Source organism: Erpetoichthys calabaricus, chromosome 5 (genome assembly GCF_900747795.2).
Source record: "Erpetoichthys calabaricus chromosome 5, fErpCal1.3, whole genome shotgun sequence".
In the NCBI taxonomy this organism is placed as follows: domain Eukaryota; kingdom Metazoa; phylum Chordata; class Cladistia; order Polypteriformes; family Polypteridae; genus Erpetoichthys; species Erpetoichthys calabaricus.
The window spans coordinates 16,566,511-16,592,814 of record NC_041398.2 but is presented as its reverse complement, the minus strand read 5'-3'; the positions used below and the strand labels follow the sequence as shown (position 1 = coordinate 16,592,814).

Sequence of the window (26,304 nt, the reverse complement as noted above, 5' to 3'; positions counted from 1 at the left end):
CCATTCATGGCTCTGTCACTGAATAAACAGCTCCCATGAGTAACACTCACCTAGGGAAAATCTGAAGAACTGGTGTGCGCCCCAAAGTGGCACTGGAGGACACTCCAGACCAGGGCACTCATTTATAAAACTTTGTGTAGATTTGAGCATAAAACATCCATCCATCCAGTTTCCAACCCACTGAATCCAAACACAGTTTCACTGGGGTCTGCTGGAGCCAATCCCAGCCAACACAGGGCACAAGGCAGGAACCAATCCCGGGCAGGGTGCCAACCCACCGCAGGACACACACAAACACATCCACACACCAAGCACACACTAGGGCCAATTTAGAATCGCAAATCCACCTAACCGGCATGTCTTTGGGAGGAAACCGGAGCACCCGGAGGAAACCCACGTAGACACGAGGAGAACATGCAAACACCACGCAGGGAGGACCCGGGAAGTGAACCTGGGTCTCCTAACTGTGAGGCAGCAACACTACAACTGCACCACCGTGCCGCCCGAGCATAAAACATGCATCCACCAATATGTATATTGTACACCCCTTACATTTTTGTAAATATTTTATTTTATCCTTTCATGGGACAACACTGAAGATCTGACACTTTGCTCCAATGTACAGTAGTCCGTGTACAGCTTGTATCACAGTGGAAATTTGCTGTCCCCTCAAAATAACTCAACACACAGCCATGAATGTCTAACAACAAAAGTGAGTACACCCCTAAGTGAGAAATGTCCAAATTGTGCCCACAGTGTCCATATTTTGTGTGCCCACCATTATTTTCCAGCACTGCCTTAACTCTCTTGGCCATGGAGTTCACACGAGCGTCAGAGGTTGCCACTGGAATCCTCTTCCACTCCTCCATGACAACATCACAGAGCTGGTGGATGTTAGAGACCTTGTGCTCTTCCACCTTCCCCACAGATGCTCAGTAGGGTTTAGGTCTGGAGACATGCTTGACCAGTCCAGCACCTTTACCCTCAGTTTCTTTAGCAAGGCAGTGGTGGTCTCTGAGGTGTGTTTGGGGTCGTTATCATGATTACGAAGGGAGGGGATCATGCTCTGGTTCAGTATGTCACAGGACATGTTGGCATTCATGGTGCCCTCAATGAACTGTAGCTCCCCAGTGCACTCATATAGCCCCAAACCATGACACTCCCACCACCATGCTTGACTGTAGGTGAGACACACTTGTCTTTGTACTCCTCACACACGTTTGACACCATCTGAACCAAAGAAGTTGATCTTGGTCTCATCAGACCACAGCACATGTTCCAGTAATCCATGTCCTTAGTCTTCTTGTCTTTCTTGTGCATCATCTTTAGAAGAGGCTTCCTTCTGGGACGACAGCCATGCAGACCAATGTGATGCCGTGTGCGGCGGGCGTATGGTCTGAGCACTGCCAGGCTGACCCCCCCCCTCTGCAGCAATGCTGGCAGCACTCATACGTCTGTTTTCAAAAGATCACCTCTGGATATGACGCTGAGCACAGGCATCAACTTCTTTGGTCGACCGTGGCGAGGCCTGTTCTGGGTGGAACCTGTCCTGTTAAACCTGTCGCTGTATGGTCCTGGCCACCGTGCTGCAGCTCAGTTTCAGGGTGTTGCCAATCTTCTTACCGCCTCGGCCATCTTTATGTAGAGCAACAATTATTGCTTTCAGATCCTCAGAGAGTTCTTTGCCATGAAGTGCCATGTTGAACTTCCAGTGACCAGTACCATACCATACCATTTTTATTTGTTAAGCGCTTAAAAACACAGCATTACAACTGACCGAAGCGCTGTACAGTTAAAACAAGCAAGACTAAAAGCAAAATATTAAAAACAAACATTAAGAGAGAATTAAAACAGAGACATTAAAAAACAGGTCAGGGGACCCAATAAAACAGAGAAATAGCAAAAAGCAAGTGGGAATAAGACAGGTTAAGAATTAAAAGCCAATGAGAAGAAGTGCGTTTTTAGGTGTGATTTGAATGTGGTGACTGAAGCGGCTTGCCTAACCACTAAAGGTAAGGAGTTCCAGAGCTTGGGTGCACAGACAGAAAAAGCCCTTTCACCACGAGCTTTAAAACGTGCCTTGGGAACGGTTAGGAGCAGCTGATCTGTGGATCTAAGAACACGAGGGGGATTGTGACGATGGAGCAAGACACTCAAGTAGGCAGGGGCTAGACCATTTAGTGCCTTATAGATTAAGAGGAGTATCTTAAAATCAATTCTGAAGCCAACCGGCAGCCAGTGTAGGGTTTTTAAAATCGGTGTAATGTGTTGGCTTCTGCTGCTTCCAGTTAAAAGTCTTGCAGCCGCATTTTGAACCAAGAGAGAGAGAGTGATAACAGCAAATAAAACACACCGGAGACCTGGTAACACGAACGAGTCACATGACACCGGGGAAGGAAAATGGCTGATTGGGCACAACTTTTGTTCTTAGACATTAATGACTGTGTGTTGAGTTATTCTGAGGGGACAGCAAATTTACACTGTGATACAAGCTGGACACGGGCTACTGGACATTGGAGCAAAGTGTCAGATCTTAAGTGTTGTCCCATGAAAAGATAGAATAAAATATTAATACAAATGTGAGGGGTGTACTCACTTTTGTGAGATACTGTATATAATAATAATCATTACATTTATGTAGAGCTTTTCTCAGTACTCAAAGTGCTATCCACACAGGGAGGAACCAGGAAGTGAACCCACAATCTTCCACAGTCTCCTTACTGCAAAGCAGCAGCACTACCACTGTGCCGACAAATTATATCCAACAGATTGCCAGAAGGAAAGCCCAGCTAAATCACTTCCAGCTCCTGCACCCCCTTCCTGACCACGCCCTCCTGCTGACCTCACTTCTGCCAAATCCCTCCTGGACCCGCCTCTTCGTTCCCACTGCCTATAAAACTGAAGCACCTCACAGTCCCGTTTTGAATATGTATATGCAATGGTAACATTTTTATGTCACGTTTTTTGTCACGCTTTAAATCTGCTTATTTTAAAACCTACATATATATGTTGGGTATCATTCTTTTCAGAATTTATTGAACTTTAATGTGATGCTGTTAGATTTTCAGATTCTTATTCCGTTTTTAAATTATAAACCAAAAAATATCAAGAACTCACATCTCGCAAGACGGGACTTTGTGCCAAAAGATTTAACCAGGCCTGGAGCCGGACATAAAACAAAAGCAGTAGGACAGCCGCTGAACAGGCTTTTAAATGTTCAAAGCGCCGCGCGAGATGAAGATCACACAGCAAGCCAGCAGCAGCAAGGCAGCAGCTGATTGAAAAAAAAAAACTGTATTTGTTTCCCATTGTGTCACCGTTAAAGAGGGGGCTTCGGAGGAACAACCGCATCTCCTTGGGGTGCGTTCAGCCCCCGCTCTTCACAACATGAGCGGCAGAGACGCGAAATGGCTGGTGAGTGACGCGAGCAGGGTGTAACCCCCTAGTATACTTATATATATATATATATATATATATGGGCGGCACGGTGGCGCAGTGGATAGTGCTGCTGCCTCACAGTTGGGAGATCTGGGGACCTGGGTTCGATTCCCGGGTCCTCCCTGCGTGGAGTTTGCATGTTCTCCCCATGTCTGTGTGGGTTTCCGGTTTCCTCCCACAGTCCAAAGACATGCTGGTTAGGTGGATTGGCGATTCTAAATTGGCCCTAGTGTGTGCTTGGTGTGTGTGTGTCCTGCGGTGGGTTGGCACCCTGCAAAGGATTGTTTCGTGCCCTGTGTTGGCTGGGATTGGCTCCAGCAGACCCCCGTAACCCTGTGTTCGGATTCAGCGGGTTGGAGGATGGATGGATATATATATATATATATATATATATATATATATATATATAACACTATATATATATTGAACACTACACAAACCCAACAGACAGACACTGTTTATTTCTCTCAGGCTCTTTACAATGCCTTCTCTAGCTCCACAACCCCAAACAAATAGGCAAAACAGCCCACAATTATTCCTTCTTTCTCTCTCTAATACTTTTTTCTTCTCCTCCACACCACCCACCAAGCATTGTCCACCTTCCACCCTGCTCAGCTCTGTGAAGTCTGTCCAGTCTTTTTACATTGGCCAACCCAGAAGTACTTCTGTGCTTCCACTCACGTGGCCTGACAGAAGTTCTAGGTTGGGCAAAGACCTTATCTCGTGTATGTACACAGCACCCCCTGGTGGCACTCACAGCACCCAACAGGGCTGAGATACAGAACTCCAAGTCCCACAGGGAATCCTAGGCATAGCTATAGAGCTGAGCAGCTGCCATCTAACGTCTTGGGAAAGGCAGTGCCCTAAAAAAGCCTTCCCTCATACTTCCACTTGTGAGGCATCCCGTCCGGGTGTTTTCTGCCTGCCACCTGTTACAATTCATATATATATATATAGTGCAGTGGGTTGGCACCCTGCCCGGGATTGGTTCCTGCCTTGTGCCCTGTGTTGGCTGGGATTGGCTCCAGCAGACCCCCGTGACCCTGTGTTTGGATTCAGCGGGTTAGAAAATGGATAGATGGATATATATATATATATATATATATATATATATATATATATATATATATATATATATATATATATATATAAATGTATATACATATGTACAGTATATATAAATAAATAAAATATATATATATATATATATATATATATATATATATATATATATATATATATATATATATATATATATATCACTTTGCCAAAAAACTCACTTTCATTTCAATGGCAAATACTACATTCAAAAAGAAGGCATGCCAATGGGATCGCCGTTATCAGGACTTCTAGCAGAACTGGTAATGCAGCGATTTGAAAACATGGCTTTATCTCAGTTCACACCCAAAATTTGGATACGCTATGTAGACGACACATTCGTCATACTAAAAAAAAAAAATAACCAGCTGAATGAATTCTATAACCACATCAACACAATATTCCCTGCAATCCAATTCACAATGGAAAAAGAAATGAACCGACACATCAGCTTCCTGGACATCTGCATCAAAAGACGCCACCCTGACCACAAGTGTTCACCGTAAAGAATGGTACGCAGACAAGATATTACACTTCACCAGCAACCACCCGGTAACTCATAAACGGAGCTGTGTGAAAACTCTATTCAGAGGAGTCCACACCCATTGTAATATGAAGGAAACAAAAATGAATGAGAGACGCTATCTCTTCCGTCTTTTCCCTTCAAATGGATACTCAAAAACATTCATTAATCGAAGCTCACACAGAAGATGCCAAAAAACCCAGCAAACAATCAACTTGAATCAGAACCCCCACCCCACCTGGCACACACTCCCTTATAACCACAAGGTGTCTGAAGGTACAGCGGGCATCCTGGCCAAGTCAGGCGTCAGAATAGCACACAAACCCACGAACAACCTGCGCACGGTTCTCTTTAATGTTAAAAACAAGAAATCGATAGCAGAAACACGAAACGCAGTTTAGAGCATTCCATGCAGTTCTTGCCCAGCGGTATACATAGGACAACTTTCAAAAAGAATCGCAACACGTATACAGGAACATCGCAACGCCGTCAGAAGAAAGGACTCACGATCACTGATCTATATGCATACTAAATCAACAGGACATACATTTAACTGAGACAATGTAAAAGTAAAATTCAAGGCCAGTACTAAAAGTGGCAGAGAGCTGGCCGAATCTTGGCTATCAAATGAGAACGCCATCAACAGACACTTGGACATAAATCCAGCATATGTAAACTTAAGAAGAACATGTTCATAATGAATAAAACTATACAACCCCCTCCTGATCACACTGACTTAGCCACCTCCCCCAAACACAAACACACACTCCACGTAATTTTTGGCTATAAATTGCTTTTGATTCTTGTAAGTCTAAGCATTATCCTCTGATGAAGACCCCTGGCAGGGGTTGAAAGCTCAGGAATAAAAACTACTTTAAGACACGTAATTCATTTTTCTCCCTTTGTGGATCTCCGCATGGAGTTTGCTAAAAGACACCTGAAGGACTCTGAGATGGTGAGAAATAAGATTCTCTGGTCTGATGAGACCAAGATAGAACTTTTTGGCCTTAATTCTAAGCCAAAATTAGAATGTATGTATGGAGACAACCAGGCACTGCTCATCACCTGTCCAATACAGACCCCACAGTGAAGCATGGCGGTGGCAGCATCATGCTGTGGGGGTGTTTTTCAGCTGCAGGGACAGGACAACTGGTTGCAATCGAGGGAAAGATGAATGCGGCCAAGTACAGGGATATCCTGGACAAAAACCTTCTCCAGAGTGCTAAGGACCTCAGACTGGGCCGAAGGTTTACCTTCCAACAAGACAATGACCCTAAGCACACAGCTAAAATAACGAAGGAGTGGCTTCACAACAAACTCTGTGACTGTTCTTGAATGGCCCAGCCAGAGCCCTGACTTAAACCCAATTGAGCATCTCTGGAGAGATCTAAAAATGGCTGTCCACCAACGTTTACCATCCAACCTGACAGAACTGGAGAGGATCTGCAAGGAGGAATGGCAGAGGATCCCCAAATCCAGGTGTGAAAAACTTGTTGCATCTTTCCCAAGAAGACTCCTGGCTGTATTAGCTCAAAAGGGCCCTTCTACTAAATACTGAGCAAAGGGTCTGAATACTTAGGACCAGGTGATATTTCAGCTTTTCTTTTTTAATAAATCTGCAACAATTTCAAAAATTCTTTTTTTCGTCTGTCAATATGGGGTGCTGTGTGTACATTAATGAGGGAAAAAATTAATTTAAATGATTTTAGCAAATGGCTGCAATATGACAAAGAGTGAAAAATTGAAGGGGGTCTGAATACTTTCCGTACCCACTGTATATATATACATATACACACATACATACACACACACATACACATATATACATATACACATACATACATAGTGTGTTGTAACATGGGCTGTGATTGTTACATGGGAGGGAGACGACAAATCACAGCTTCCCGCTTTCTAATCAGGCCTGTGATTGGTGCTTTGACTGATACCCAGATCCCACAGTATCTCCCCTTAGGAGAGGCGTTAGGCAAGTGTAATTGAATAGCAGTGCTGCAAGTTTAGCTTTACACCTGTTTTTAAGGCTTATTGACTGAAAGGGGCTTTCATTAAAAAACTTAGGGCTTTGCTACAGGATACACCCTCCACAAGTTAAGGAAGTAAAAATAAAGGTTTATATTTCTGTTTTATTTAAACCTTTTAAGTTTGTATGCGGGCGGTATGGTGGCGCAGTGAAAGGTGCCAGTTAGGAGACCCGGGTTCGCTGCCCTGCATGGAGTTTGAATGTTCTCCATGTGTCTGTCTGGGTTTCCTCCGGGTACTCCGGTTTCCTCCCACAGTCCAAAGACATGCAGGTTAGGTGCATTGGCGATTCTAAATTGTCCCTGGTGTGTGGGTGTGTGTGGGTGTGTGCGCCCTGCGGTGGGCTGGCACCTTGCTCGGGGTTTGTTTCCTGCCTTGTGCCCTGTGTTGGCAGGGATTGGCTCCTGTATTTAGAATATAGCGGGTTGGATAATAGATGGATGGACATTTGTATGCATAGCCCCATTTGCCCGTTTTCGTTTTTTTTCTTTCTTCAGTAATATTTCAGCAAACCCGGAGCTTGTCAGTTCAAATCCTGGTACTGACACCACTGTGTGACCCTGAGGAAGTCACTTCACCTGCCTGTGCTGCAAAAAACAAAAGTAATGTAACAAATTGTACCTCAGATGTTGCAAGTTGCTGGAATAAAGGCATAAGTCAAATAGATAAATATGTATTATACACATAGGAACTATTCATTTATTTTCAGTTAAGTCATCTGCAGCAAACCTTTATAAATGAGGGTTTCTCCTTTTTAGATAGTGCAAACTGTTTCTTCTTCATTGAGGTTTTCTCTTGGAGAGCTTTTTTCATTTCATTGAAAATTAAAGCAGCAGCTGCCAAAATATGTAGCTTTCTTATTCATTTTTCAACATTGTGTAAAATAACTTTATAAAGTAACATAAAATGTTTAAATACTGGTTATCCTTTTACACTAAAATATTACTAAAGAGATACAAAAAAAGTAAAATGCATATGTTGTTTTTCTTTAAGGAGATTAAATATTACTGAAGAAAGAAAAAAAAAACTAAAACAGCCAAATGGGGCTATGCATACAAACTTAAAAGGTTTAAATAAAACAGAAATATATACCTTTATTTTTACTTCCTTAACTTGTGGAGGGTGTATCCTGTAGCAAAGCCCTAACTTTTTTCGTGAAAGCCCGTTTCAGTCAATAAGTCTTAAAAACAGGTGTAAAGATATTGACAATAAGCAACGCAAACCCACCAAGACATGGAATCGTTTAAATCAAGGCGCAAGTCGAAAAACACCATCCCATCCCTTTTTGAACCAGAACAAAAGAGCCTTTAAAGACGGTGATCAGCATGAGCTCAAGCGCGTGCAGAAGGAACTCTGAGTCCAGCTCAGGGCGGCGAAGGAGCAGTACAGGAGAAAGCTGGAGCAGAAGTTGCAGAACAACAGCATGAAGGAAGTGTGGGATGGGATGAAGATCATCACTGGCTGCAGCTCGAAGCGGGGTACCACCAACGAGAGAGACGTGAAGAGAGCAAACCAAATGAACATCTTCTTTAACAGGTTTGACCACCCTAACCCACTCTCACCTCGGAGTACTGCACTCTCTACACATCCTTTTGCTAATACCAACATAGGAGAGACATCCCCACCCACAATTACAGCAGCGCAAGTGAGCAGAGAGCTGAGGAAACTTCGTGCCAGCAAAGCAGCAGGTCCAGATGGAGTATCGCCACGACTGCTGAAGGTCTGTGCATCAGAGCTAGGGGGTCCTCTACAGCGCATATTCAACCTGAGCCTGGAACAGGGGAAAGTCCCGAGGCTTTGGAAAACATCTTGCATCACCCCAGTCCCAAAGGTATCACGTCCTGGTGAGCTGAATGACTTCCGGCCTGTCGCTCTAACATCACATGTGATGAAGACCATGGAGCGGCTGCTGCTTCACCACCTGAGGCCACAGGTCCAACACGCCCTCGACCCTCTGCAGTTCGCATACCAGGAGAAGGTGGGAGCGGAAGATGCCATCATCTATATGCTACATCGATCCCTCTCCCACTTGGACAGAGGCAGTGGTGCTGTAAGAATTATGTTTCTAGACTTCTCTAGCGCCTTCAACACCATCCAACCTCTGCTCCTTAGGGACAAGCTGACAGAGATGGGAGTAGATTCATACCTGGTGGCATGGATCGTGGACTATCTTACAAACAGACCTCAGTATGTGCGTCTCGGGAATTGCAGATCTGACATTGTGGTCAGCAACACAGGAGCGCCGCAGGGGACTGTACTTTCTCCGGTCCTATTCAGCCTATATACATCGGACTTCCAATACAACTCGGAGTCCTGCCACGTGCAAAAGTTCACTGACGACACTGCTATCGTGGGCTGCATCAGGAGTGGGCAGGAGGAGGAGTATAGAAACCTCATCAAGGACTTTGTTAAATGGTGCGACTTAAACCACCTACAACTGAACACCAGCAAAACCAAGGAACTGGTGGTGGATTTTAGGAGACCCATGCCCCTCATGGACCCCGTGATCATCAGAGGTGACTGTGTGCAGAGGGTGCAGACCTATAAATACCTGGGAGTGCAGCTGGATGATAAATTGGACTGAACTGCCAATACTGATTATCTGTGCAAGAAAGGACAGAGCCGCCTGTACTTCCTTAGAAGACTGGCATCCTTCAACATCTCAGTAAGATGCTGCAGATGTTCTATCAGATGGTTGTGGCGAGTGCCCTCTTCTACGCAGTGGTGTGCTGGGGAGGCAGCATTAAGAAGAAGGATGCCTCACGCCTGGACAAACTGGTGAGGAAGGCAGGCTCTATTGTTGGCATGGAGCTGGACAGTTTGACATCCGTAGCAGAGCAACGGGCACTCAGCAGGCTCCTATCAATTATGGAGAATCCACTGCATCCACTGAACAGGATCATCTCCAGACAGAGGAGCAGTTTCAGCGACAGACTGCTGTCACTGTCCTGCTCCACTGACAGACTGAGAAGATCATTCCTCCCCCAAACTATGCGACTCTTCAATTCCACCAGAGGGGGTAAACGTTGAACATTATTCAAGTTATTGTCTGTTTTTTACCTGCATTTTTTATTACTTTTTAATTTAATATTTTTTGCTGCTGGAGTATGTGAATTTCCCCCTGGGATTAATAAAGTATCTATCTATCTATCTATCTATCTATCTATCTATCTATCTATCTATCTATCTATCTATCTATCTATCTATCTATCTATCTATCTATCTATCTATCTATCTATCTATCTATCTATCTATCTATCTATCCATACTATTAGTTAACGATTAACACATTTCTATATGTATTGTACGCATACAAAACAACTGATAATATGTTGCGCTTATTTATCTGGTGTACCGACATTTTTGCGCGTTTAACGGCTGAACTCCAATGTGGTTTGTACCCTTCAGAATGAAAACAGTTTGCATTTACCTTTTTAATAAAAGGCGAGCTTTTAAGCCTGAGAAATCACCCCGTAAATGCACACGTTTAATTGCACATGTGTTAATATGTATGCTTACACACTGTTTCTTCTTCATTGAGGTTTTCTCTAGCATGTAGATCGGGGTAATTACATTCACGGCTTTCGCAGTCTAAATCACAATCTGATTGTATGGGTGGTTACCTACCAGGTAACACTTATGGTTGGCCAGCAAGTCAGCTAACATCAGCCACGGTGCATTCAGTTATGAGAAGCAGATCATAGAATGGTTGAAAATAGTTTACTGTCAAATAATGCAAAGAGTACGCGACACGTGTTTCACCCTAATTCTTGGCTCATCAGCCATACACACTCACTGCACTCGCTTACGGGAATCGAACCTCAGATGTCAGCGCTAGAGGCGAAGCCCCTAACATTGCGCCACGGCGTGTGGTTCGTTTATTTGACAGCATGTAGATCCGGGTAATTACATTCACGGCATACTGCAAGTTTAGTTTCTTTTCAATAAAGTCAGGCGTTAGGCAAGTGTCATTGAATAGCGGCGGCGCTGCAAGTTTAGTTTCTTTTCAATAAAGTCAGGTGTGCTTTGCAGCGGCAAAGTTCTGGTTTTAAATTTTTTAAGAAGAAAAGAAAACCTTTTTAAACTGAGGGAAAATATACCAATAACAATTTGTTAAGGATCTGTTTTTTGTGAAGCTGCCTTTACACAGCCTGTCCGCTGTTTTATAAACGAACGCCATATAAGGCTGTCCTTTCTCCTTCACAGTCAGTTCACGTGATTATGTGTGAGGCGTGATGACGCGATACGCAACCCCCGGAACCCCGCCTCCCATGGCCAGCGAGTTGCCGTCCATTACTGTATATGCACAAAAAAGAGGTTCCAATTATGACCATTACGCTTTGAATTTTGAAATGAAACCTGCCTAACTTTTGTAAGTAAGCTGTAAGGAATGAGCCTGCCAAATTTCAGCCTTCCACCTACACGGGAAGTTGGACAATTAGTGATGAGTGAGTGAGTCAGTCAGTCAGTCAGTGAGTCAGTGAGTCAGTGAGGGCTTTGCCTTTTATTAGCATAGATATATTATATAGATATATATTAGTAGCTAGAGATCCACAAAGGGTGAAAATGAGTCACGTGTTTTAAAAGTTTTTTCATTCCTAAGCTTGGTGTCATTATCAGAGTCACATCTTCATTGTTGTCCCATGAAAAGATAGAATAAAATATTCATACAAACGTGAGGGGTGTACTCCTCACATTATCAGAGGTGTCATTATCAGAGGAAATTGATTAGACATACAGGAATCAAAAGCGATATATAGAAGGTGAAAGGTTGGAGTGGAGGGGGGATTGTAAGAGGAGTGTGGATTAACCCTTAATACATTCCCCTTCACCCTCACACTGCATCTGCTGCCTGACCCAGCAAGTGAACCGCAGGCCAATCCGGTGTGAATCTCTCAAGCTATGCACGTCCCAACACAGATGGATCATGCTCTTTAACCACATAAAATGCCAACTCAACAGTCTGTTATTCCAGCTAGACAATAACATCAACTGCCCACCTCGGACTGGCGCTGGCTCACCGGTGTACGTCTTCAGAATAATGCCGGATGGCTGTAATGCATCTGTCTGTGAACACTTTCAGATGCGAGTGTGACTGACTGCTACACCTGTGTTGGTTTCCATGTGTAAAACTCTTGGGGCGAGAGAGGAGGGCTGTCGCTAACCACGTCCTCTCCTTTTCCTTCATCAGCTTCGAGAAGACACTCCCGGTGGCACCTGACTCCACCCCTTTCAGTTTTTCTGTGATAAATTGCAAGCTGGTAGATGCAAAGAGATGGGTGTACCTGCCGCCTGCGATACACGTTGTCCAGTTAACTTAAATCTGGACATAAGCCCATCTGCGGCTACTTTGTTATTAGTGTGTTGCCTTTGCACCGGGAGTACCCGTATTTTTGTTATTATTTGGAAGAATTAAACGGAGACGACTGATCTGATGCCCTACCATTCTTTGCTTCGGACTTGCAATTCTTCACTCGTCCACAGGGTGTACTCAGCCAACGAGTAGAACACCTTATGTTAAGGCAGCTTTTCTCAACCTTTAAGTATTTGCGACCCGAGTTTTCATAACAGTTTTAATCGCGCCCCCCTAACGTTTTTTTGAAAGGAGCCCACTAATTCCAATTTGTTCTTTTTTAATTAATGATATATCATAGATGCATGTTTTATTATACCTACTTAACTTTTATCCACATTTATGTAACTCTATATTTATTTTTCTAGTATCAGAATGTAGTTTAAGTTAATTTGTTTTGGTTTCAATAGATGTTTTTTTCATATTTTCGATTCTTGTTTTCTTTTTTTCACGTCTTTGCGCCCCCCTTTTTGTTACTTCGCGCCTCCCTACGGGGGGCCTCCCCACAGTTTGAGAACCGCTGTGTTATGGATTCAAGTAAAACTGCAACCCTCCCAAAATGAAGAAAAAAGTCCACTAAGGAATATTGTGCACATGGAGCCAGTTCACACACATCAATGCCAGCCTTGAGTACGAGTGAGTGTTAAGAGGAATAATGTTACCTCTAAGCAGTGGGATGAAGAATCCAGAGGACATTAGGGCTTTGCTGTCTGAACCTCTAAAGAAGAAAATCTGAAACCCTGTTAATGGTGAAATGAAATGAGGGACACAGTAAAATGGCTTCTCTCCATCCCCCTTCTCCCGTCTCTACACTTCATTACCCGCACAGCTATTCCAGCTCGTCTGGTTGACATGAGGTCTCACATTAAGTCCACTCACCTTCATCTGCTTCACCGCCCTCCTTATCTCTTTCAGCGTCTTCTTTTTCTCCTGGAGTCTCCTCCTGATTTCACTCATCGTCGCCCCCAGCTGTTTCTGTTATTAAACACAAGCAGACACACACACTTTCACTTGGTGATTTCCACTTCACTTTCTGAGTCCTACCATTTTCACCGCACATTTGTTTTACATTCCATGACACAGTATACTTTTTCTGTCACACTTGTCTTCGTGCTGACGCAGTATGTGAAACAGAACTAAGAATAACAACCAAAGATTAAAGCAAAGATTGAATCTTGGTTAGATTTAAGATGGAAGAGCGATCCAAATGAAGAAGACTTTTGGAAGCACACTGGTGTACAGTGTTGTGCATGAACTAGTTCAAAAGAGCGCGTTCATAACGTAACGTATTTGCAAGTGAAGAACTTGAACGTGAGCTAGTTCCATTTTATGTGACATTCTGGATCTGGTTTAGGTCTACATTAAACGTTTTGCCTTACCCTGTAATGTAGGGGTGGAGCCGAATCCGCAAACGGTATTCAGATAAGCACAAATAGTGGATTTTTATGAATTATTTATTTCGTACAAATGTTTTGCCATTTATTTGTATTCGGAAAATATAACGTAAATTCAAATAGGCGCTCTCTGTGTCTGTCTGTGTGTGCTTAAGCTGCACCTCCGCAGACACGAACACATGGTGAAGCTCCGCTTTCGCTTTTAGAAAAATGTTGTACTTCGCGAGGCCACTTTAGATTTTCCCACGTTGGATATGCAATATGTGACAAGAATTTTGACCGGCAGCGTAATAGGTGAGTTCACCTACACGCTGGCTCCACAGTCACCATTTTTGTCACATTATTGGAAAGAGAGCAGTAATTTATATGTATACTTGCATCAAGTATATGCGGTGAGGTTCATGGCTGATAAGGCACTCACTCCTCCCTAGTCAGATTTACAAATATATGAATCCAAAAGAGTCGCTTATTCACTATTCAATTGGCAGCAGGCACTACTGGTTATGTTTCTCATATATATATATATATATATATATAATTCACTAAGCCACCACCAGCACAAGCAAGACACCCATGGAAGCACGCAGGATGGAGCCACGCCCACCACCTCTAGGACCATTGGATACGACGACAACTCTCAGAGCCACGCCCACCAACTCGGACGCAGCAACTCACAGAGCAGGGCGTCATTCACGTTCGTTTCTGCTACACTCCACATGCACCTCTGAAGAAGCATGTTTGTCGTGGATGTGAATCGTTGTATGCAGCATGTAAAACAGTTTGTTTGTCGCGGATGTGAATCGCTGTATGCGGCGTGTAGAACAGTTTGCGAGGGGTATCCTATGGTCTTACAGTTGGTGGGCGGGTCTCTGTAAGTTGCTCTTGCAAGCGGGCACATGACCAGGCAGTGTGTATGCTTCAAAAGCAAGGGTGGACGCGACAGCACCATCTACAAAGAATCATATTTGTCGCGGATGTGTTCCGCCCTCCGCGCGCGCCTGCTGTCCAGCCCCGTCCCTTGCTCTGGGAGGTGGGGGCGTGGCGGTGGTCCTCCAGTTTTCAATCATGGACAATTGTATGTTGCTCTCTCCAGAGTTCCCTTACAGTCGTATCCTCAAACTCACCTCATAAGAAGAAGCATGTTTGTCGCGGACGTGAATCGCTGTATGAGGCGTGTAGAACAGTTTGTGAAGGGTATCCTATGGTCTTATAGTTGGTGGGTGGGTCTCTGTTAGTTGCTCTTGTGAGTGGGCACATGACCAGGCAGTGAGTATGCTTCAAGAGCGAGGGTGAACGCAACAGGGCCATCTAAGAAGAATCATATTAGTCACGGGTGTGAATCTCTGTAGGCAGCATGTAAAACAGTTTGTGAAGGGTATCCTATGGTCTTAACAGTGTCTATGCTTCGATGTGAATCGCTGTATGCAGCGTGTAAAATGCTGTATTGTATGTTGCCCTCTCCAGAGTTACATCTTTTCATTTACCTACAGTCGTATCCTCAAAACCAACCCCATTTGGACAACTGTGTCTTTCAGGGAGTGTTCACCCATCAATACATAATTATGTGGCATATGCTATGCCGCGGGTTGGCTAGTATATATATATGTATGTAAGTACTGTGCAAAAGTTTTAGGCAGGTGTGAAAAAATGCTGTAAACAAAGAATGCTTTCAGAAACATAAATAATGATTGTTTATTGTTATCAGTTTACAAAATGCAAAGTGAGTGAACAAAAGAAACATCTAAATCAAATCAATATTTGGTGTTCCTACCTTTTGTCTTCAAACCAGCATCAATTCTTATAGGTCCACTTGCACAAAGTCAGGGATTTTGTAAGATTCTAGTCAGGTGTCTGATCAACCAATTCTACCAAACAGGTGCTAATGATCATCAATGTCACATGTAGGTTGAAACACAGTCATTAACTGAAACAGAAACAGCTGTGTAGGAGGCTTCAAACTGGGTGAGGAACAGCCAAACTCTGCTACCAAGGTGAGGTTGTGGAAGACAGTTTCAAGTCATGGCAAGATTGAGCACAGCAACAAGACACAAGGTAGTTCTACTGCATCAGCAAGGTCTCTCTCAGACAAAAGATTTCAAAGCAGACTGGGGTTTCAAGATGTGCTGTTCAAGTTCTTTTGAAGAAGCACAAAGAAACGGGCAACGGTGAGGATCATAGACGCAGTGGTCGGCCAAGGAAACTTAGTGCAGCAGATGAAAGACACATCAAGCTTATTACCCTTCGAAATCGGAAGATGTTCAGCAGTGCCATCAGCTCAGAACTGGCAGAAACCAGTGGGACCCAGGTACACCCATCTACTGTCTGGGGAAGTCTGGCAGAAGTGGTCTTCATGGAAGAGTTGCAGCCACCGATGTGGAAACAAGGCCAAGTGACTCAAGTATGCACGAAAACATAGGAACTGGGGTGCAGAAAAATGGCAGCAGGTGCTCTGGACTGACGAGTCAAAATTTGAAATATTTGGCTGTGGCAGAAGGCAGTTTGTTCGTCGAAGGGCTGGAGAGCGGTACAATAATGAGTGTCTGCAGGCAACAGTGAAGCATGGTGGAGGTTCCTTGAACGTTTGGGGCTGCATTTCTGCAAATGGAGTTGGAGATTTGGTCAGGATTAATGGTGTTCTCAATGCTGAGAAATACAGGCAGATACTTATCCATCATGCAATACCATCAGGGATGCGCATGATTGGCCCCAAATTTATTCTGCAGCAGGACAACGACCCCAAACATACAGCCAAAGTCATTAAGAACTATCATCAGCATAAAGAATAACAAGAAGTCCTGGAAGTGATGGTATGGCCCCCACAGAGCCCTGATCTCAACATCATTGAGTGTGTCTGGGATTACATGAAGAGACAGAAGGATGTGAGGAAGCCTACATCCACAGAAGATCTGTGGTTAGTTCTCCAAGATGTTTGGAACAACCTACCAGCGAGTTCCTTCAAAAACTGTGTGCAAGTGTACCCTAGAAGAACTGATGCTGTTTTGAGGGCAAAGGGTGGTCCACACCAAATATTGATTTGATTTAGATTTCTCTTTTGTTCATTCACTGCATTTTGTTGATTGATGAAAATAAATGATTAACACTTCCATTTCTGAAAGCATTCTTTGTTTACAGCATTTTTTCACACCTGCCTTAAAACTTTTGCACAGTACTGCAATATATATATATATATATATATATATAATATATATATATATATATATATATATATATATATATATATATATATATTGCATTCAGAGGCTGAGTCCCGACAGAGCAGCACAGTGTCTACACCTGGTGAGCCCAAATGAGGGAGAAACACGTGTCACGTACTCTTTGCATTATTTGACAGTAAACTATGCAAGATTCCATGATCTGCTTCTCACAACTGAAGATGGCCACATGCGTTACCTGGTAGGTAACCACCTATACAATCAGATCAGGACTCAGACTATGAATGCAATGAATCTATCTATCTATCTATCTATCTATCTATCTATCTATCTATCTATTCTATCTATCTATCTATTCTATCTATCTATCTATCTATCTATCTATCTATCTATCTATCTATCTATCTATCTATCTATCTAATCCTGCCAACTACGCTATCTCTATCTATCTATCTATCTATCTATCTATCTATCTATCTATCTATCTATCTATCTATCTTATCTATTCTATCTATCTATCTATCTATCTAATCCTGCCAACTACGCTATCTATCTATCTATCTATCTATCTATCTATCTATCTATCTATCTATCTATCTATCTATCTATCTATCTATCTATCTATCTATCTATCTAATCCTGCCAACTACACTATCTATCTATCTATCTATCTATCTATCTACTATCTATCTATCTACTATCTATCTATCTATCTATCTATCTATCTATCTATCTATCTACTTTTCAGTTCCACTCGGGGGGTTAAATGTTAACATTATACAAAGTTATTGTCTGTTATTCCTGCCTCACCCTCTCCACCTTGCACTTTTAACTTGCACTGTGTTTTTTATCACTCTTTATTTAATATTGTTTTTTTATCAGTATGCTGCTGCTGGAGTATGGGAATTTCCCCTTGGGGATTACATAAAGTATCAATCAATCAATCAATATATTAATCAATATTCTTTTTAGTTAGCCAATAAAAGTCATTTTGCTTGACTCCTTGCTGCTCACATCTAACAATTAAGTTGGCAGAAGAGACGTGGAAGGAGGGCGGCGCGTACACCAGTGCAGCTTTAAAATGTGAGTGTGGCAGCAGCAGCATGTGGGATGTCACCCTGCCATCTGCGTCATAAGGCTGTCACATCTTTGGTGTCATGCTAAAAAATAAAAAAGGTCTTGATGACAGTGTGGCGTGTCCCCTACTACTCACTTTTCCTTCTTGCAGCCGGCACCCCATTCTAACTACACATTGGTACTGTAGCTGTAGTATACAGGAAATGGGTGTTAAAGGGGGTCTTTCATGGAAACTAGTGATCATTGCATGCTGCATTTAACACATTGTAGTGACCGAGTACTTGGTTAATTCTGGAGACCCTCTACTTAGGGTCTTCAGCCCCCAGTCACTGCTCCGCCACTCTTGTTCACTCTCCACTTTTAACTTGATGTCATGTCTTAATCCCCTTTAAACAATTTGTCAAGATCTGCTCTTTCTCCACAAATAAAAAAGTCATTTGAAGTGAATGTCATTTCAGTCTGGCTGATGTGCTCGCCGCTGCACTTGCCGCTCCTCCAAGAAAAATGCGTCCCACTGCCACTCCCGGCCGGCCCTGCCCTTCTTTTGTGTTTGACCCGGTGACATTGCCACTCCCTTTTATCTCTTGGCGTCTGCATGTTGCCCTGTTTTATGACAAGCAGCTGTCCGCTGAGCTCTCGGCCTCCCTTTCCAGATCCAAATGTCTCACTGCTGCGGCATTGCTGCTAATTAACTCCTTTTCTTTTCATTTTAATTGACTTGCTTTTTTAAGATTTGTTCCTCTGAATTGCTTCATTTCTTTTCTTAAATAGAAATGAAGTGTTAAGTGAGTGAGCCGGCAGAACACCCACAAAGTCAGGGCCTCAAACACACGCCAGTTGCTTCAATAGACGTTGATTCTTGTCGTTAATTAAACTCGTTCTTTAATTCCATGGCTTGTCGCTGCTCTCATGGCGCAATAACAGACAATTTGGAGATGGTGGATTTTCTCTTCTCTAAGAGCTCTGCTAAAATGTCCTAGGGACCTGAACAGAGACTTTCACCTTTCTTAATTTTCAGATATTGTGTGATGGACACAGTTTACTAGTCATGTTTGGTATCTCATTATTGACAGGCTGCTAATTAAAGAAAAAGAAACAATGAAGGGGTCTGAGTCTTCAAGAGTAAGTCAGTTAATATGAAATCAAAAGACGTTAATTAGCAGAAAACACAGGTCACTAATTAAGAAAAAGGTTTGAATGAAAAGTTGCAGCCACTGCAGCCATCCAGGGCCGGAGTTGGGGACCCCTCATCTAGATCAGTGTTTCCCAATCTTGGTCCTGGGGACCCCCAGTGGCTGCAGGTTTTTGTTTCAAGCAGCTTCTATTTTTAATTGGACTCCTGGGCTAATTAAGTGAACTGTTATTTCCCAAGTTCCGTGTTTTGGGAACAATATAGAAATTACAAAACTAAGTTTGATTAAAAAATATATAGAAACACTACTAATGAGACTGAATAATGACCCCACCATAAAGACAAGAACAAAGCTGTCCACTAAAGACATGATGCACCTAATATCACTGTGCCAGAAAACTCACTTTCATTTCAACGGAAAATACTTCATTCAGAAAGAAAGCATGCCAATGGGATCGCCGTTATCAGGACTTCTGGCAGAACTGGTTTCGGAAACGTGGCTGTACCTCAGTTCACACCCAAAATTTGGATACGCTACGTAGACGACACATTCGTCATATTAAAAAATGACCAGCTGAATGATTTCTACAAACACATCAACACAATATTCCCTTCAATCCAATTCATCATAAAAAAAGAAACAAAGCGACGCATCAATTTCCTGGACATCTTCATTGAAAGAAGTAACAACTCCACCCTGATTAGAAGTGTCTACTGTAAGGAATGCTATTCAGACAAGATATTACACTTCGCCAGCAATCACCCAGCATCTCATAAACGGAGCTGGATTAGGACTTCATTCAGAAGAATTCACACTCATTGTAAAAGGAAGGAACGATGAACGAAAGACGCTATCTTTTCCATCTTTTCACTTCAAATGGCTACCCAAAGACATTCATTAAACAACAGCTACATAGGAGATGCCAGAGAACCCAGCAAACAGTCGACTCCAGTCTGACCCCCCATCATATCTGGCACACACTTCCTTATCATCATGGAAAGTCAGAAGGAGCAGCACGTATCCTGTCCAAATCAGCCATCACAATAACACACAAACCTGTGAACAATCTGCGCACTGTCCTTTATAATGGCCAAAACGAGAAATCGGCAGCAGAGACACAAAACGCAGTTTATAGCATTCCATGCACATGGTCCTAAGTATTCAGACCCTTTGCTCAGTATTTAGTAGAAGCACCCTTCTGAGCTAATACAGCCATTAGTCTTCTTGGGAAAGATGCAACAGTTTTTCACACCTGGATTTGGGGATCCTCTGCCATTCCTCCTTGCAGATCCTCTCCAGTTCTGTCAGGTTGGATGGTAAACGTTGGTGGACAGCCATTTTTAGGTCTCTCCAGAGATGCTCAATTGGGTTTAAGTCAGGGCTCTGGCTGGGCCATTCAAGAACAGTCACAGAGTTGTTGTGAAGCCACTCCTTCATTATTTTAGCTGTGTGCTTAGGGTCATTGTCTTGTTGGAAGGTAAACCTTCGGCCCAGTCTGAGTTCCTTAGCACTCTGGAGAAGGTTTTTGTCCAGGATATCCCTATACTTGGCCACATTCATCTTTCCCTCGATTGCAACCAGTCGTCCTGTCCCTGCAGCTGAAAAACACCCCCACAGCATGATGCTGCCACCGCCATGCTTCACTGTGGGGACTGTATTGGACAAGTGATGAGCAGTGCCTGATTGGTGGATTGCTGCAGAGATGGTTGTTCTTCTGGAAGGTTCTCCTCTCTCCACAGAGGACCTCTGGAGCTCTGACAGAGTGACCATCGGGTTCTTGGTCACCTCCCTGACTAAGGCCCTTCTCCCCCGATCGCTCAGTTTAGATGGCCGGCCAGCTCTAGGAAGAGTCCTGGTGGTTTCGAACTTCTTCCACTTACGGATGATGGAGGCCAGTGTGCTCATTGGGACCTTCAAAGCAGCAGAAATTTTCTGTAACCTTCCCCAGATTTGTGCCTCGAGACAATCCTGTCTCGGATGTCTACAGACAATTCCTTTGACTTCATGCTTGGTTTGTGCTCTGACATGAACTGTCAACTGTGGGACCTTCTATAGACAGGTGTGTGCCTTTCCAAATCATGTCCAGTCAACTGAATTTACCACAGGTGGACTCCAATGAAGCTGCAGAAACATCTCAAGGATGATCAGGGGAAACAGGATGCACCTGAGCTCAATTTGGAGCTTCACGGCAAAGGCTGTGAATACTTATGGACATGTGCTTTCTCAATAGTTTTATTTTTAATAAATTTGCAAAAACTTCAAGTAAACTTTTTTCACATTGTTATTATGGGGTGTTGTGTGTAGATTTCTGAGGAAAAAAATTAATTTAATCCATTTTGGAATAAGGCTGTAACATAACAAAATGTGGAAAAAGTGATGCGCTGGGAATACTTTCTGGATGCACTGTAGATATATATATATACATACATACATACGTATACATATATATATATGCTGCACTCTCACTCTCCAAGCCTCTCTTTCTGTCTTTCATTTCTTTTATGTCTCTCCCTCCTATTTATAATGGAGACGTGGCACAGGTGCGGAGTTTAGCAGCTCCCAACATCAATTACGGACACGGGCAATCCCACACCTGTGCACTTCAGTGCAGAAATGGCCATGCCCACATCATGCCCAGGAACCACTCCGGCCACGCTACCACATCCCCTCTTTATTTATTTAAAAACTGGCCATCAATTTCTAGCTGCGGACCCGCTATATCACACCGTCCCATACTCAAAAAATCAGATTTATAAAATGGATGAATTGATTCCTCTGTTTCACTAGAGTTACGAATCTCTTTTTATATAAACCCCACTCACCTGTTTTTGCCCTCTTTCTGTCTCCAACTCGACCATTTTATGGCCACTATGTTTAGTCACCACACACATGGTGCAGATGCACGTCTCATCCGTTTTACAAAATATTTCCAGACTTCTCTGATGTTTGGCACAGAGTTTCTCCTTCAGGTTTCGATCCGAGTCAACCAGCTTGTGGTGCTTCAGGGCGTCTCCTTCAAAGTGAGGCTGCAGGTGTCTCTGACAGAAAGAGGCCATGCAGGTCAAACAAGACTTCACGGCTCTGAACTTCTTCCCGGTACAGGCATCACACGTCACGTCTCTGGAGCTGCCATAATTCCGAGATCGAGGAGAACCGAATCCAGTCGTCTTCAGTTTCTTGATGGCTTCATTCAGTACGGTGTTTCTGCTCAATTCAGGCCTTGGAGCAAAGGTTCTTCTGCACTGAGGACAGCTGCACACTCGGCTCATATCCCAGTAGCCTTTGAGGCACGTCAGACAAAAATTGTGTCCACAGGGGATTGAGACGGGGTCACGGAGGATCTCCAGACACACCGAGCAGGTGAACTCCTCTTCAAATCCAAACTGCTGGTCTTCAGCCATCGTCAGTCTTAGGAGAAGCAGGCAGGGAGAGTCAGTCGGGTAAACAAGGAAGTGACTTGTGAAGAAGTGAAAGCTGAGGTTTGTCTTTTACTTGGTGAGGAGGAGGAGATTTAAAGTGCCAGCTGAGTGCACACGGGAGGAGGCACTTATGTAACTTGAGGCACGAGGTGAGATGTTAAAGATTACAACACTCTGTAATGGAAGAGATGAACTGTGCTGGGTTAAATATTAATGTGTAAGTCAATGATCCTGTCTGTTTGTAATGCATAATGACGTCCACGTGTCATAGACTTAGAGCTCGGTATACATTGTCACAAACTCGACCAAAGCCACAGAAAAGGTCTGGGGCAGCCACCCATATATATTACCCAGAACAGACAAGTGTGGGGCACAAGTTCAAGGCACACACGTGTTTTTTGTTTTCTTTTGTACCTCGTGGGAAACGCCATCCCCCGTTTCCCACAAGTACAGCACAGCCTCACAAGCACAAGGCAAAACAATTCACTTCCTTCTCCTCCACTCCTCTGGTCAAGCTTCGTCTTCCTCCTCCCGACTCTGGCTCTTCAAGTAGTGGCTGCTGGCTCCTTTTACACTGCTCTGTGACGATGCGGATCCAGCTTCATGCTCCCACTCTCTTTAGAGATCCTCTTGAACCCAACACCGTCGGTAACGTAACTGAATGAATCGGCAGATGGGGACAAATCAAACTGAGCCAAGGGGATGGTGAACAAAGGTGCAAGTGTTTTTTGTTAAAAACAGTCAAAACTAAAAAGTGTTTAGAACAGTGCAGTGCTACAAAATATTTATAAATAAACATAAATAATCCAAAACCTCTCTCATCAGCCTGCTCACTTTCATTGCCCCAAGGCCACACTCTCACTTTCCAAGCCTTTCCTCCCTTTATCTTTTTCGTCCTTTTTCTTCTCTTCCTTCTTCGCACTCACGCTTCTCCTATTTATAATGGGGATGTGGCACAGGGGCGACGATTATCAGCTCCTGGCATCAATTACGGACATGGGTGATCCCACACCTGTGCACTTCAGTGCGGAAACGCCCATGCCCGTATCATGCCCGGGAACCGCTCTGGCCAAACTACCCCACCCCCTCTTTAAGCAGCTAGTGCCATGCAAAGCTCCTCTCCCACTTGGACAGAGGCAGTGGTACTGTAAGAATTATGTTTCTGGACTTCTCTAGCACCTTCAACACCATCCAACCTCTGCTCCTTAGAGACAAGCTGACAGAGATGGGCGTAGATTCATAACTGGTGGCATGGATCGTGGACTATCTTACAGACAGACCTCAGTATGTGCGTCTCTGGAACTGCACGTCTGACATTGTGGTCAGCAGCACAGGAGCACTGAAGGGGACTGTACTTTCTCCGGTCCTGTTCAGCCTACAGTGCATCCAGAAAGTATTCACAGCGCATCACTTTTTCCACCTTTTGTTATGTTACAGCCTTATTCCAAAATGGATTAAATTCATTTTTTTCCTCAGAATTCTACACACAACACCCCATAATGACAACGTGAAAAAACTTTACTTAGATTTTTGCAAATTTATTAAAAATAAAAAAACTGAGAAATCCCATGTCCATAAGTATTCACAGCCTTTGCTCAATACTTTGTCGATGAACCTTTGGCAGCAATTCCAGCCTCAAGTCTTGTTGAATATGATGCCACAAGCTTGGCACACCTATCCTTGGCCAGTTTGGCCCATTCCTCTTTGCAGCACCTCTCAAGCTCCATCAGGTTGGATGGGAAGCGTCGGTGCACAGCCATTTTAAGATCTCTCCAGAGATGTTCAATCAGATTCAAGTCTGGGCTCTGGCTGGGCCACTCAAGGACATTCACAGAGTTGTCCTGAAGCCACTCCTTTGATATCTTGGCTGTGTGCTTAGGGTCGTTGTCCTGCTGAAAGATGAACCGTCGCCCCAGTCTGAGGTCAAGAGTGCTCTGGAGCAGGTTTTTATCCAGGATGTCTCTGTACATTGCTGCAGTCATCTTTCCCTTTATCCTGACTGGTCTCCCAGTTCCTGCCGCTGAAAAACATCCCCACAGCATGATGCTGCCACCACCATGCGTCACTGTAGGGATGGTATTGGCCTGGTGATGAGCGGTGCCTGGTTTCCTCCAAACGTGACGCCTGGCATTCACACCAAAGAGTTCAATCTTTGTCTCATCAGACCAGAAAAGTTTCTTTCTCATGGTCTGAGAGTCCTTCAGGTGCCTTTTGGCAAACTCCAGGTGAGCTGCCATGTGCCTTTTACTAAGGAGTGGCTTCCGTCTGGCCACTCTACCATACAGGCCTGATTGGTGGATTGCTGCAGAGATGGTTGTCCTTCTGGAAGGTCCTCCTCTCTCCACAGAGGACCTCTGGAGCTCTGACAGAGTGACCATCAGGTTCTTGGTCACCTCCCTGACTAAGGCCCTTCTCCCCCAATCGCTCAGTTTAGATGGCCGGCCAGCTCTAGGAAGAGTCCTGGTGGTTTCGAACTTCTTCCACTTACGGATGATGGAGGCTACTGTGCTCATTGGGACCTTCAAAGCAGCAGAAATTTTTCTGTAACCTTCCCCAGATTTGTGCCTCGAGACAATCCTGTCTGGGAGGTCTACAGACAATTCCTCTGACTTCATGCTTGGTTTGTGGTCTGACATGAACTGTCAACTGTGGGACCTTCTATAGACAGGTGTGTGCCTTTCCAAATCATGTCCAGTCAACTGAATTTACCACAGGTGGACTCCAATGAAACTGCAGAAACATCTCAAGGATGATCAGGGGAAACAGGAGGCACCTGAGCTCAATTTCGAGCTTCATAGCAAAGGCTGTGAATACGTATGTAGATGTGCTTTCTCAATTTTTTTATTTGTAATAAATTTGCAAAAACCTCAAGTAAACTTTTTTCACGTTGTCATTATGGGGTGTTGTGTGTAGAATTCTGAGGAAAAAAATGAATTTAATCCATTTTGGAATAAGGCTGTAACATAACAAAATGTGGAAAAAGTGATGCATTGTGAATACTTTGTGGATGCACTGTATGAAGTGTTAATCATAGCTGAGTGCAGCATATCATTTCTTCTTCTTCATCTTCTTCCTTAGCATGTCTCATTTTTATGTTGGGTGTGCCTTCTGATTACCCATGTAGATCCTTAGCCACAGAGTCACTACTCCATTGAGTGCAGCATTTAACTAAGATATTAAAAAGTGCAGTCTCATGAATGAGACACGGCAAACGCAGATATAAAATGCATACTATGAATTTTTTAGATTTTATAGATTTTTTTGTTCAATTTGTTCCTAATATACGACACTAAAACAACTGCTTCGGATGCAGAACTGAGAGACCTTGATAGTTTAGAAGTTTAATAAATGAGTGCAGAAACTAAAGGGAATTGAAATTGTCATGAAGGGGCGTGTAATTCAAGCATCAGAAACAGGGGAGGGGCTCCAGAAGGGGGCATCAATTTATGGATCTCATAGTGTCTGAAGTGCTCAGATGTGTCCGAGGCCTAAAACTGTCCTGACAGCAGCTGGACACTTCTCGAAGAACTGCCCAAAAGGGCTCAGCAGATCCTGCTGCAGCACCACCTGGCGGCACCTGTGGATCCCAGCATTGCTGCACCAAACTCCAATTCCCATGAAGCCTTGCGGGAGTCCGAGGCACCACTGCCATGTAGCAT

General features: G+C 43.7%; 2 protein-coding genes across 2 annotated transcripts in view; one reads left to right on the top strand and one right to left on the bottom strand.

Moving 5' to 3' along the window:
- Positions 1-22,698, bottom strand: part of LOC127527758 (E3 ubiquitin/ISG15 ligase TRIM25-like) — a 34,218-nt gene extending 11,520 nt beyond the window's left edge. The window contains exons 1-2 of the mRNA XM_051927582.1: positions 22,049-22,698; positions 13,329-13,424 (exon numbers count right to left, since the gene is read on the bottom strand). Coding sequence (XP_051783542.1) covers positions 13,329-13,424; positions 22,049-22,627 — 675 coding nt within the window. The 5' untranslated portion in view covers positions 22,628-22,698. The remainder of the gene's footprint in view (positions 1-13,328; positions 13,425-22,048) is intronic.
- Positions 1-26,304, top strand: part of LOC114641603 (gastrula zinc finger protein XlCGF57.1-like) — a 187,792-nt gene that overhangs the window by 103,844 nt on the left and 57,644 nt on the right. The gene's annotated exons all lie outside the window — the stretch shown is intronic.